The 13,876-nt window shown below is 40.8% G+C and overlaps 1 protein-coding gene across 1 annotated transcript in view; it reads right to left on the minus strand.

Annotated features, from left to right (window-relative positions):
- The window catches only part of cadps2 (Ca++-dependent secretion activator 2), a gene marked incomplete in the record, with an annotated part of 186,010 nt that overhangs the window by 26,762 nt on the left and 145,372 nt on the right, over nucleotides 1-13,876 (minus strand). Inside the window, 2 exon segments of the mRNA XM_067492860.1 lie at nucleotides 5,082-5,223; nucleotides 11,567-11,723. Coding sequence (XP_067348961.1) covers nucleotides 5,082-5,223; nucleotides 11,567-11,723 — 299 coding nt within the window.

Below are 13,876 nucleotides of genomic sequence, written 5' to 3' on the forward strand. Positions count from 1 at the left end.
GGGAGTCGGAACGAGGAGCCTTTTTAAGAAACACACCCTCAACTAGCCTCTTGAGACCCCCCCCCCCCCTCCCCCTTCGCAACTCATCCCCAAAACCTCACCCGCACCACAGCACCAAAGCTGGCAGTACTGCTGCACACTCATTGGCTCTGAAAAAAAAAACCCGGAGAAAACCTCTGATGTGACACCCGAGTCAACAAAACAGCAACAATTTTTAAATTCATTTTTAAGGGATTATTAAGTCTATAAAATTTGAAGGTTCTGTCTTTATTTTTCTGCTTTGTCTCAACAGTACCAAACCCATATTTTCAAACAAAAGCTGTTTGGACATTTGCATATTTCCATGTTAAGGGAAAAATATCACATATTCTCATACAATAACAAGTCCATGTGTGACCCAGGTTTAGCGATGTGTTAATAATCTGTCTGCTCCTGCTCTAAAACTGGGGGATTTACAGCTATTTCGTAATAGCATAAGAAAATATTTCCTTTGGGGTAAAACTAGAAACTTTGAGGCTGAATGATTTGTGCTTGTTATGACTTTTATCGTTTTAGTTGAAACAAAATGAAGGATAAAAAGAATTGGGATGTATGTGAAGATACTATAAAGACCAGGTTTGTTATCCATCCATTATCTGTAACCTCTTATCCTGAGAGGGCGGGTCCACCATGGACAGGTCTCCAGTCTGTCTCAAGGGTCAACACAGAGAGACATGCACAACCATTCACACTCACATTCACACCTACAGGACATTTAGAGGCACCAGTTAATCTGACACGCATGTCTTTGGACTGTGGGAAGGAAACTGGAGGAAGCCCACACATGCACGGGGACAACATGAATCTACACAGAAAGTATGCAGCCGGCCGGTGGATTCAACCCAAGGACCTTCTAGCAGTGAGGGGACAGCGCTAGCCGCTCCTCCACCGTGCTGCCCAGAATTTCTATTCTCTTTATTTCACTTTTCCACACTTTGAGAACACTGACACAGTCACACACACACGTGCACTGTTAAACATGATGGCAGCTCTGCAGAGCACCTTTCCTTTTTGCATTCGCCTGAACATCACAAAAAAAAACATTCATTTCTTTCATTCGCGTTTGTCGTTTTAAAATAGCAAATCCTCCGGGATAATCTTTGTCGGATATTTGTCTCTGGATTATTTTAAAGGTGAAAAAGAGTCAATACAACTTTCTCACATGTAAAAAAACAAACAAAAAAAACACACGATGTCTCCACAACTTACAAGATGTCAGGCAGATTTACTCCTTGCAAGCTGCAACAAGAAATTGAGGGAATACATTATTATACACTGACGTCGGACATGCACACTGTACAGCACAAGCACTCGTGCATCATAACATCTCTAAGGAACAACTGCATGCAGGGAGCACTTTGCTGACAAATGAGCCACAGTGTCACAGAAAACAAACCACAAACCTGCCTGGCGCACTGAGCCCCGGCTCATTCACACGGGAATAATGATGCACGCTCTTCAGTTTCCTCGCAAAAAAAAAAAAAGCTCGACCCAACAGCCAAACAAAGTTTTTGTGGAATTCGTTTTTACAAGACAACAATTAAGTTTGAGCAGCGTAAAAAACTCTGTGGAATCCTGACTGGATATTAACAAATTATTTTAGCAATGTCATGCAGACATATGAGCTGCAACACAGCATTTAGGTCCGACAGTCTAGACTAGAGGTCTTTACCCAGGATTCCCGGGAAAGCAAAAGACCAGGCCTGAGTTGACCCAGGTCTCCTATATCACTAGAAGTCATGTTTTTGCTGAGTACCTAACACTTTGGAATTTTAATTTTGATTTATGATACTGTATTTGATTACCTGTTTATTTGCTACTGTGTGTGTATCTGCCTGGGGTGATGGGATGGAAATAAGCTAATAGCTAGATGTGGTGTAATGCATCTCTTCTTTCGACATGCAATAATAAACATATTTATATTTTAAGGACAATAACAATTGCACCTGTTCAGGTGTGCAGAGACACTTTGTTTCTTATGTTACACATGTACACTGACGAACATTCTAATATGCAGAGAAACTACAAAGCTAATGCTCTGATTTCTGCACCTGTTTTATTGTTTTACATTTGTCCTGTGATCTGCACTGTGATCCATGAGGAACATTTGTTTCGCTTTATGTGTGATATGTATATGTGTGGAACGTGAACAGCTAGAGCTTCGCTGAACAGGTCAGCTGTGATGGTTCAGAGCAGTTGACCCCAGTAGAGAAAAGCAGCTTTCCTTCGTTCTGTTCTGCCGTAGCGTCATTGGTGGTGATGCTCAGCATGCAGATTGTGTTGCATTAAACAAGAAGTGAAGATGTGCTTCTTTCGCTCGAAGCATCTGCATTTATGTATTTGCATGAACCATGTTTGGGGCTTGACCTCACATAGAATAAGACAGTTCTAATTGATGTTCTAAGAGATCCAGAGAGTCCACATTTCAATAAAGAAATAGATCATGATTATTAAACCGGGTCTTTGAGTGCTTTTTACACTTCTGGAACAAGCTGCTGGTCCTTCAAAGTCTTCCTGCTTTCCACAGTGTTTCACCAATGTTCTCTAGAGTAACGCAAATCCACTGTAACGGAAAGTCCGCTACAGTTTATACATATCAGTTCATTTAAAAAAGCCCTTCAAAGTTCATCCGAGACTGGCTAAACTTCAGCCATCACACTGTAGTCGTGACAGTTGTTCGCTGGCGATGTAACGGCCTTCAGACTTTTAATCATAGCGCCGCCCTCTGAGAAACACTCTCCACATACACATAACAGCCTGCAAACAGTGCATTTATGTTCACATCACGCAAACATAAGCCAAACTCAGTTTTAGCTTCATCAGCCTACAGTATTTCTGTACTAAATCCTTTAGCTGCAAAAATTCTCCAGTTGATGAATCTGGAAAGTACAAACACACAATTACCCCCAAACACAACTTGTGAAGGAAGCTGGTCACTAGCCCAACAACCAATCGAGCCACAACTTTCCTTTCTTGTGCCATAAAAGTCAGAGGACTGTAAGGGAGGAAAAAGAAGGTTACATTTTTCTTCAAAACCCTGCAACTTGGACAGATTACAAATCCTTTTCTATTATGGACTACTGACATTTCCTGTGACTCTTAGGTGAACTTTGAAAGTGCATTTCTTTCCATGGAACGAATGCCGTAGAGTTTGGCCTTTTAATTTTTTTTACAGGGTGGAAACATTTATGGATACTGTAGAAAGCAGGAAAAATTTTAATAACGCATATGCACACATTTCTATTAGGACTAAGTTGAAAGTCCTGAACTTTTCCTTTAACTTAGATCTTATTGCTGGGTCTCTCTGGGTTCAGTCCTGGGTTTTTTTTTTCTCCTTTGGTGGACTAGTTTCTGGTTACGCATTCGTAGACTTTATAAAAAGACCTCTAGTCCAGACCAATGCAGTGATGCTTCTATCCGTCCGCCCTCTCATACATACGTGTTGTCACACAGCGGTCCCATCCAGGAGGGGGCTGAGAAAGTTGGCATCTGCGGCAGCGTGAGGGGAAGGCTGGGGACTTTAGGAAGAGGAACGCTCGCTAGATTGTTGGTCAACGACCTGCCGTCAAGTCAGTCAATGGATTGCGGAAATGGAAAAAAAAAAAGAGTAAAAGCGACAGTGGGCACCATCCACCACTGTAACCCGTGACAGCATTAAATTAGCAATAAAAGACAGAAAAGTTCCAGCTCACTTCTATTCAATATTTTCTGTGAGTTCAGGTGCATTTTGTTTCTGGCTCCTTTTGCCTCTCTGTCGTCCTCAAGTTGATTAGGAGCTTTGTCTTATGTTGTTTCTGAAACATGCGACAGCTTCACAAATTGTGACGGACTGTAAGAAACTGTTTCTCACAGTAAAGTAAATGAGAGCATGTGCAGAACCAGAGGGGACCAGCTAAGGACTGTTCGGAATATAAGAAGGGCATAAGAATGCCCGATCTTGCATTTGTGTAATTGTACTTGTAAACTTTTTTCAGTAGCACTTTATTATTAAATATTACCGAGTTGTAAAGTAAACAAAGTTTTCAGAAAATATTTCTGATAAACTCTGTTCCATTGGGTGATGTCCTCTAATAACAATGTAATAAGGGTGTAACAATTCTGTATTAGCATGTAACAATCATAATAATTCAGTTACATTAATATTACCCCCATTTCCAAAATATTATCCCAATATTACACAGCTAGGGGGTCCCCAGTCCTGGCTATATGTTGAAGTGTCTCTGTGAAAGACACTGAACCCCTAACAGCCCATTCCCCTCCCCAGCTGTGCAGCACCAGTCCAAGCCGGATAGAAATTGGGGAGGGCTGCATCAGGAAGGGCATCCGGTGTAAAAACTGTACCAAATCAACATGAGGATCATGATCTGCTGTGGCGACACTGAACTCACAGGATAAGCAGACAGGAGGAAAAGAAAAAAAAAAAAAATCCCACTATAACGCAGCTTTTCTTTACCTTGCTTCTATCTATTTTGGAAATGAAGCGGAATTTAATGAATTATTAATTATGTCATTACTTAATTATAGAGATTTAGGGTTTAAGAATAACCTTTGACCTCAGCCCACTCCAGTGACTGTATAGAGTTGAAAAAAATTAATTAAAATGTCTTCAATACTTTGGTCATACTTAACACAAAAGAACAAGTCATACTGGTGTTTTTAAATATTTAGAAAAGCAGCGTCTTTGTAATATTTGCTTCAGAGTGATTCTCCCTGGCTACTGTACGACAAAAGCAGTGTGACGAATGCAAAGGTTTTGATCAAGTTAAATCATGTTTTGCTCAGTACTGTAATTCTTCTGTAATGTTCATGAGACACGACAACAAGATGAAGATTCACTTCTTTAGTGCACAATCCATATCCTGAGATTTAAAGGAACGTAATTTCATTTGCTGAGATCCTGTTAAAACAAAGAATCTTTGTGACCTAGAGTCTTAAAAAAAAACCAACAACTTTCTTTCTATGAAAAAATGAACAGCTGCCACGGTGCACAGAGCTAAAGCTAACCGCTCACGCTCGTGAGGAGCAGGTGGGCCGACTCTTACTTGACGGACTGCCAGGTCTCCTGCTCGAAACCGCGGTGGATGGACTGGGCTATGGAGGACTCCATCAGGTCGATGTAGCGCACCACCAGGGGGACGAACAGGTCCTGCAGGTGTTTGTGGAAAGTCCCGTTGCACAGGTGAGCTATCGGGGAGGGTAAGCAAACTTAATAAGACTTCAGTTTCATTTCCATCAAAACTAGTTAGAACTGATAAACTTTACTTTTACACAATCTGCAACATCATGTTACTTAAACTTAAGTCATATCAAGCCTCCATCTTATCTTTCCATTGTGTCAATCACCAACACAAACAGGGACTTCACGCTTCAGCATGTAACGCAGCAGTGAGTGGACGAAGCCGTGCTTTTTGAGGCCTCGGGAACGAGAACGGGCTGGACCACCTTCCTACGCGACCATATACTTACCAGCACTGACTCAAAGAATAACAGTATATTACTTTTGGGTTCTGCTAAAATAACCTGCTATTTACCTCAAATGTACGTCTACACATCCTCCTAACTCCACGTCTCCTAAAATACAGCTAGAAGCAACATTTCAAGTGAGCAGCCAGTGAGGACTCTTCGCCATGAAAGCAGCTCAGCAGCCTTTATCTGCTGGGATGGTTCATGGTTATTGTGGAGCTTTCTGTATTAAGTATTTCCCTACATTTATTCATCAAGTGTACTTTCAGATAAAGATCGGATGGCAGATTCAGCCGGACGACCCTCTGCAGGCCTCTTTTGAGTTTGGTGCAGCACGTTACCGTGACACCCAGCAAAAGACGTGATGTAATGTGCATATCAACTTTTATGATGCTGCTCCCTGAGCCGATGGGTAACTAAAATATATTTGATGTTTATTGTGGGGCTTTGTGGATCAAGTATTTGTCCTAAAGTCTGTAAATGTAACTTTACAGTAAAGACAGTTTCCGTAACAGATGTTCAAGGTAAAAAAACAAACAGGCAATTTTCATTTTGCAGCCCCAGACTCATAATAAATGAAGTTTTAGCCATTATTTAATTAAAACTTTGTTTATGTAGTTTATGCAGATTAATGAAACTCAAAGTCTTTGAAGAAAGTTGAAGTTGAAGAAAGATGCACCAAGCCGCTCACTAGAAAGGATTTTAACACTGGGGGGCAACAAATATTTAAAAACTGCGGGGAAAGGAAATAAAGTGTGTGGGGGCTTCATGGGATCCACCTAAAAGCACAGGAACACAGTTTGACAGCTTCAGTAAACTGATGCCAAACACGTCACTTCATGTACTGAAAGGTAGTTTATCCATAACAGTGCACAATTAATTAGATAATTATGTTTAAGTAAATACATCTAATTACTAAAGTTTTTAAACAAATGAGGTGGATAAAAAACTACAACTTTTCCTGCTGAACTGTAGAGAAAAAAAAGTGGATCATTATGTTAATATAATTATTAGCTTCTGTATTGTTCATTTTGAAGGTACAATTTGCCTCCCTAATGTTTTTTAACCTCCCTTTGGACCCCCCCCCCCCCCCCCAGAAAAAAAATAAGCACTGGGTTAACACCGGTATCACAAAGATCCCAAATGATGCACACATTCTGAAAATGTGTTATAATCTGAGAAATTCTGAGAGGCTGAACTAAAACTGAGCAACAGGTACAAATGGCAACGAAGAATTGTGGCTCTACCAGAGAAGATATTGGTCCCCTCCCCCCTGCAAGTGCCCCTCATCCCAACCCCTCCTTGGAGGCTTGAGTAACAGACAGATGAATCCTCGGTGACGGAAAGCGTCCACCGCAGCAAGGAGAGTCGAAGACAGAGAGTTGGGTGAGGAGTGGGCAGGCTGGTCTCTCAGGGCTTCATTAGTTTTAATTCCTCGCGCTCTGCTCCATCATGATTAACACTAGCCTTTTTGCCCTCAAGAGAGTAAAAGCCTCCTCCCTTGCAACCGCTCGCCTGCACATGCTGACAATCAAATGAGCATTTAAATAATCTACAGAACAACAGAGATAATACACTTGTTGAAGAAAGTCCTCAAAGATTAGGTGCAATGAAGTCACGTCACCTGAGATCAGCTGAAAGTCACTGTATGTGGATTTTTCTAAATGGCTTAAATTTCGAGTAAATGTTGAGGACAAATCAGCTTCATTATGTGCCAAACATGTTTTGAATATGTGATTGGATTTATATCTCTTTCCTCTCACTTTGGATGTAATTATCAAAGAGGGAAGACCTCATTTGTGCAAACAGTCAAAACTATGATTTTACTCGTTCCGTGTTTCTGCTCTGTCAATTGCCTCATTACTCTCCAATTCAAGTCGGCTAATGTTATGACACTTGGAATAATTACGACATTAGGATGGTAATTAGAAAAAATATAAAAGATATGAGCCACGAAAAAAAAAAAAAAAAAAGATTTGTGAGTTGTTCGCATAATGAAACACTGAGTTTTTTGTTCCCAACAGTGCCCTTGGGCTGTCTGTCTATCTGCCTGCCTGTCTGTTACTGTATTTGAGGTACTTTGGCATCAGACATGTTAAATAACGCCTTGCATCTCGCCAAATCTCTGCTGGCCCTGAGACAAAGCCTCGGAGCCGATGGAGCGCTTGGAAAGAGAAAACAATGAGGTGAGATTTTTCTCCAGCAGTCAAATAAAAACTTCACAATGAGACGGATTGTGCAAGCGAAGAAAATACTACAACAATCTGAGCTACAACAGTGCAACGTTGATGTTTGTCATACTTTAATCTAAAGTTTCCACTTTCATTTTTGAGGTTTCTCTTTGTTATCACACTATCGGGACCTTGAAACGTAGAAAAGCACATTACAAAAATAAGTGGGTGCCAAAAAATGTTTCCTTATTACTGAAATCATATTGTTTGTTGCGGCACAGAGGTCTTTCAGGCTCCACCACATCGTTTACAATTCAAAAATTCACAATTTGTACGGAAACGGACAAAAGATTGCGAGAAAGGTTCGAACGACGAAAGCTCAGAATTGATTCTTCGTTTTTCAGCTTCTAACTTTTATCAATGCGCAAATGTCAGTGAAGACTGATGTTTAATATTTAATTTTCACTCCTCGTTGCACTGAAAAGCATTAATGTGCTCATTAAAGCATCTGCCTTATGAGCTCGTCATGCGTTAGACAACAGCCAGGATGATGAAAACAAAAGGTTAAAATTTCAAATCCAAACCTTGTACAAAAGCCCTAAATGACCTTTAATCGAGGATACAAGGCTGCGTTTAGACAACAAATCCTATTCAAGTCCTGACAGACACCTTTTAATAATTTTAGAACTATTTATTATAATAGAGGCCTCATGTAGTATTCCTCTTCACTTTTTGCATTGTAGACTGAACTTTAAATGGATAAAACTGAAAAACTTTTTCCATCTTTCTACATACAATACAAAAAAAAAGTGATTAATGCTTTAAATTACTTTTTTTTGGTATTTTTATTTGCATGTAGACACTAAAGCCAATCAATGAAGTCCCCTGAATGCAGGGTCTGGGTCAATTTCAAGGTAAGTTTTGCCAGAAAAGTGCTGATTTGACATAACTGTATTATTCTTAAGTAAGCAAGAGTTGACTGCACATGTAGAAAATCTCTGGTGAAATTATGGCGAATTCAAGAACCTGGTGCAAAATTTGTTAAAATGTCTTGACCGAGTGTTTTTGAACAAAGAAACCTGTCCCCTGGTGGAGCAGTATGTCTGTCCTATGTTTTTTTTTAATGAGGTCTGTGGTAGAGACGAACAAGCTAATCCCAGCTACTCACATTGCTGAGTAGAAATGATTCATTGGTTTTAGTGTCTGTATGTGTGTTCTATGTTATTCACTACAGAAGTTATGCTTTAAAAATCCAAAACATGTCTCTTTTACAAAAGTATTAAAAAAATCCCTTTGGCCAGTCTTCTTGGGTAAGTCTCTACAAACTCCTACCACCTGGATTTGATCCCAGTCTTTATGATGGATACTCTTAAATTCCAGGAGGCTGAATGGGAAGTCTGGGCTTTGGCTGGGCCTCTTAAGGACAGAGTCTTGTCCTAAAGGACAACCACAGCCTCATGCACTCTGGAGCTGATATTGTTGCCTCTCTGCATTTGATGACATGAAACTTTTCTCAAATTTTGTTCCCGCTTCCTGTCCCTGCTGCTGCCATCACCATGATTCCCTGTCGATATGGCATTAGATAGAAGAGGACTAGACATCGTGCTTGAAGTTGTGCACAAAGGTATTAATTTGATGTGTATTGATTGATGGACCCCAAGTGTCCCCTCAATGTGAAGTCCTGATACAAAAATAACATCATCAGTTGGATATTTGAAATTCCTTCAGTCAGAAAGTTAAATTCTAAATAACCTGCATGAAACCTATCATACACGTTTGGTTGTTATTATGCTTTATGTGGCAATGAGACCATGTGATGTGCTGTATTGAGCACTTCCTCCCAGAGAAGCTGCAGCCTGAGGAGGAATAAAAAGAAAGCCAACACTGAGGAGTCACGGCTGAACGTTGCCAGCGAGGTGGCCAACAGTTCACAGAAGCAATTCTTTTTCCTGTGCAGGTGAATCTTTTGTAACGGTTAAATTTTTCTATGCGAATGATTATTCTTTTCATTTTAAAGCTGCTGTTACACATTTTTTCAGTGTGAGTGTGTATGGAGGTGATCAGAAGGCAGCATTTTTGGATTTTCATTCGGATCTTTCACTTCCTGTGTTTAGCAGATTTCCCACACGGGAGAAAACCAACGCAATTTAATTTGGAGGAAATATAAAGGCGCTGTGTGTGTGTGTGTGTGTGTGTGTGTGTGTGTGTGTGTGTGTGTGTGTGTGTGTGTGTGTGAAGGATGATCTGACTGCTGCACAAACGTGTTGGTTCTGAGCCCACAGAAACTGGCAGAGTAAAGCTGTGATTAGAGGCAGCAGGAAATTACACATTGAACTGTTAAATACTCATTTGATCGACTCAAATCACATTAAACCTCGTACAGTTCGCTGAACGTGATGCTATATTTAAAACCAGTAAATAAAGATGTACGATGTTTCTGTGCACGCGAAAGGTACCAACAAATCAGAGAAAAGAGGTCACATGTTTAGCATAGGAAATGAAATAATGAAGGCCGAAAGTACAAAGTCAGGGTGTAAAAATACATCTGATCCACATTATTATAACTAGGTTATTTTCATTGTTCATAAGTTTTGTGTAACTCTGTGCTGTTTTGCCACAACTGCAGCTGTGACCTCAGATTCTAAGCTAATGTAGCCTGACTCCTAATGAGATGTTCGCACACACAGATTCGAAAAGCCAGTTTCAGCTGCTTTTTCATTTGGAATGAGATCTGGTTCTGCAGCCCTGCTCCCTGTGTGGAGCTCGACCGATGCAAAAGTGCGGCTGGAAATCAGAGGAAAATGATAAGGGATGAGGTGAAACGTACATCTGAACACAAACTCTGCTGCTAAAGTCTTAAGATCTCGTTACTAACAGTCGCACTCATGTTTCTCAAGATTATTTTAAAAGTGTTTAATGTTTGTGACTGACTTCAGCAACAACATCAAACTTATTTTACCTTCATATTCCTTTATAGGGAAACTTGTTCCCTTTATTAAACACCAGTCACAGCCATGTTTGTTTTGGCAGAAGAACGTGCAAGATTTGCTTAACTGCAATGGATTGATGAGTATTTTATTCTCCAACAAATGATTCTAGAAGCAAAATAGTTTAATACTTGTAACGGTACTCGGTATCGAGTACTAAAATAAAAGTACTTGTACTGAGTGTGGGGGGAAAAGTGGTGTCAGGGCGTCCAGCAGTAACTAGAAACAAAATGAAGATGTGTTAAGATCAGTCTGGTGGGTGAACACACTGGACTCCTGAGCTATTTCCATGTTGTTCCTAATGCCAGTTACGAGTCTTAATTCAGGAGCAGAAACAGATTTATTTATTTTACAGGAGGTGTTATATTAAACGTCCGAAGCTTTTTAACATACAGTATGAATGTGTAAAGCCAAGGTGTTCCAATACTTTTGGAGAGGACTGTGTGTGCTGAGTGGGGCATTTATATGTGGGAAGTTTGACTTGTTTTCTTGCCTAATTTTTGTCCAATGCCGATTGGCTTTGGACAGTGGATTCTTCCCAGACACACAGAAGCATGTTTGAGCTTTTCCAGTTATATTTCTGGCCAAACTACCCACACAGCAACGTACAGTATCTCCATAGACGTGGGCAGAGAGACACTGTCATACATGAACAAAAGATTTATTTCTCATTCTCATTTTATATCAACCTGCCAACAACCGTGGCGCTAATTTCCAGGGCCTCCACCTTCATTCCTTTGCTGGGGCCTGATAGTTGGGACACATCCCAAATAAATGCAGTGTGGTCAAGGTTCTCACTACAGAACGCGACATAATGAAGGCAAACATATTTTGGGGGTCATCGTTTCTGAAATACAAGTTTGACGTACGATTACTTGAAAGAAAAAAAAAAAGGCTCAGACTCACGGTCAGTGCGCAGGGAGTTGTTGAGGAGCTGGAACAGTGGGAAGCTGTCCCAGGAGTCAACGGGCTGGACCTGCAGAGCGGCGTCCATGTCAGCTTGGTACAGAGACAGAAAGGTCTCAGAGTGTTCGGCCATTGCCTCCGGCCACCACGAGAAAGCCTGAGAAAGTCAGAGAGGTGACCAAATCGTTTCAGAGGAATCGGCAGGAAGTTGTCTTCCCCTGAATCTGAGCATGTGTTTATTACTGTAACTATAATGAAAACACAACTGAAGCATCCAGCCGAGTTCTTCTTCAGGCCGAACGCCATGACAAACTGTAAAGTCAATGTCTGGAGGTGGACTTCAATTTACAGCAGCGCCACGTTTTCCGCTTTGTAATCGCTGATTAATCGGTACTCTGACCTGTGCCTTTCAAGAGACTTGTCCTCCACTGCCTCTTTTAATCTGCCATCAAGGTGTTTGCTCTGATACTGACTCATCAAACCTGTATCCAGATACTGGTGGATTTACACAGCAACCGATTAATACTACACACAAACGGGGATTTAAATTAACTGCTTAGTTTATTATGAGGACAATACCTATTAATCAGCAATTCTGCAAATGTGTCAGTGTTTCCCAGCTGGCTCATTTTTTTACCTGCACTCTTTTGGCAACGATCTTCATTTAACTGACTATGTGACTTTGCTTTCAACAGCAGAGATCGTGCGGCTTTTCTTTCATATGAATGAATTTTTGTATAGAAATGCGCTTTACACTGTGTGAGAATCAACGTCAATTTGTCTTATTCCTCATCAGTGCCAAAAGAGTTACATTTATTTCCTTTATTAATTGCTGCTAAACAATGAAGCATCCTTCTACTGTATGTAACTCACTCGCTGTGCGTCTCACATCTAAGAAAAAGGTCTCGCCGACCAAAACACCCTGATCTGAATAAAAAAAGATGACCCGCTAAAAGCTGCAGAAATCTAAACAAATGGAGGCGGATGCGAGGCTTCTTTAGTCGCCGTGTTAAAATGAAAAGAACGGGAAGAAGCCCAGAGGTGATACGGTTGAGGTAACACTGATATCTTCAGTCTAAAGAGCATCCAGTCTGCGAAGCTCTCCAGGAGACCGAGGGCAGCCTGTTCAGGTCACCGCTGCTATTGACGGCTAAAGGACCTCTGAGAGAAAAGTGCAACCAGCCTCAAATAAAATGCCAGTGCTCTGAGGTTGGCGTTCCTGTACGACGGAGGACAAAGAGGCAGAGCTGCGAGACGGAGAGAGGAGACATGACACTGAAACACCTCGTAGTCGTGGCCTTGCACAATGACTCTTCAAGCCTTTTCAGGTTTCTGCTGCTGACAACAAACGACATTAAAACAGACAATTCTTCAGCGTTTACAACGCTTTCTTCCAAAGACGTGCTCTTCAATAGCAGCTGCTTGCAGATAAATGCTCCCGTCATAACATCAAGGGAGACAAAGAGGAGACAAAAGGCAGGAGAGGCGATGAGAAACAGGAATTCACAAAGGCAACAAAAGGACAGATTTAAGAAAGATGGAACAAAAGGGGCTGAAGGGAGGAAATAACTAGGAAGTAAACAGGAAAATAAGAAATATTCAGCAATCAAAGTCTAACTTTCAACCTCGTGTGAAGAAGCCATGTTCTCATTAGTCACATTTATGGAGAGAAAGAACCACAAGCCTCATTTTCGCAGCGTCTTCCTGTCATGTTTACCTTATTAATCCTATCTGACCTGTACATTCTGTGTCCCGTCTGTGTGGCTTGTTATTTACAGCTGTGGAGACCTTCAGCTCTCGGCGAGCAAAACAAGAAAATAATTATACGTTAAGAAGCAGCTAATAAAAGCGGGGAGGTTATTAACCGTCTACATTATGATGCATATAGTGTGTGTGTGTGTGTGTGTGTGTGTGTGTGTGTGTGTGTGTGTGTGTGTACTGTCTGTTGCTCTCAGGTTCTTCATGATGTATCAACAGGTCTGTACTTTCCTAAGGACCAAATCTTTATCTAATTAATTTCAAATATTCTCTCAAACATGAAAACACACTGTAGCTTATGTTGGTTATCTGAGCTTTAAGGAAACAAGCAGAGGAGTTTGGTTTTTTTGACATAAATCATCTGAACTCCAAAGGCTGAAAAGCCCATTTAAAAAACAAACAGGCCTTAATTCATCTTATGTTCATCTTTAACTGCGCTGCCAGGGTTTATACATGGAGACATTTGTTTCTGGTCATTTTTGAGCCTGTTGGAAGTTGAGTATGTTTTAAATCATTCGATGTCTATTTTTGGACATTTTTTGTCACCTTTTG

The sequence above is a fragment of the Channa argus genome, chromosome 23 (assembly GCF_033026475.1).
Source record: "Channa argus isolate prfri chromosome 23, Channa argus male v1.0, whole genome shotgun sequence".
NCBI classification, from domain to species: domain Eukaryota; kingdom Metazoa; phylum Chordata; class Actinopteri; order Anabantiformes; family Channidae; genus Channa; species Channa argus.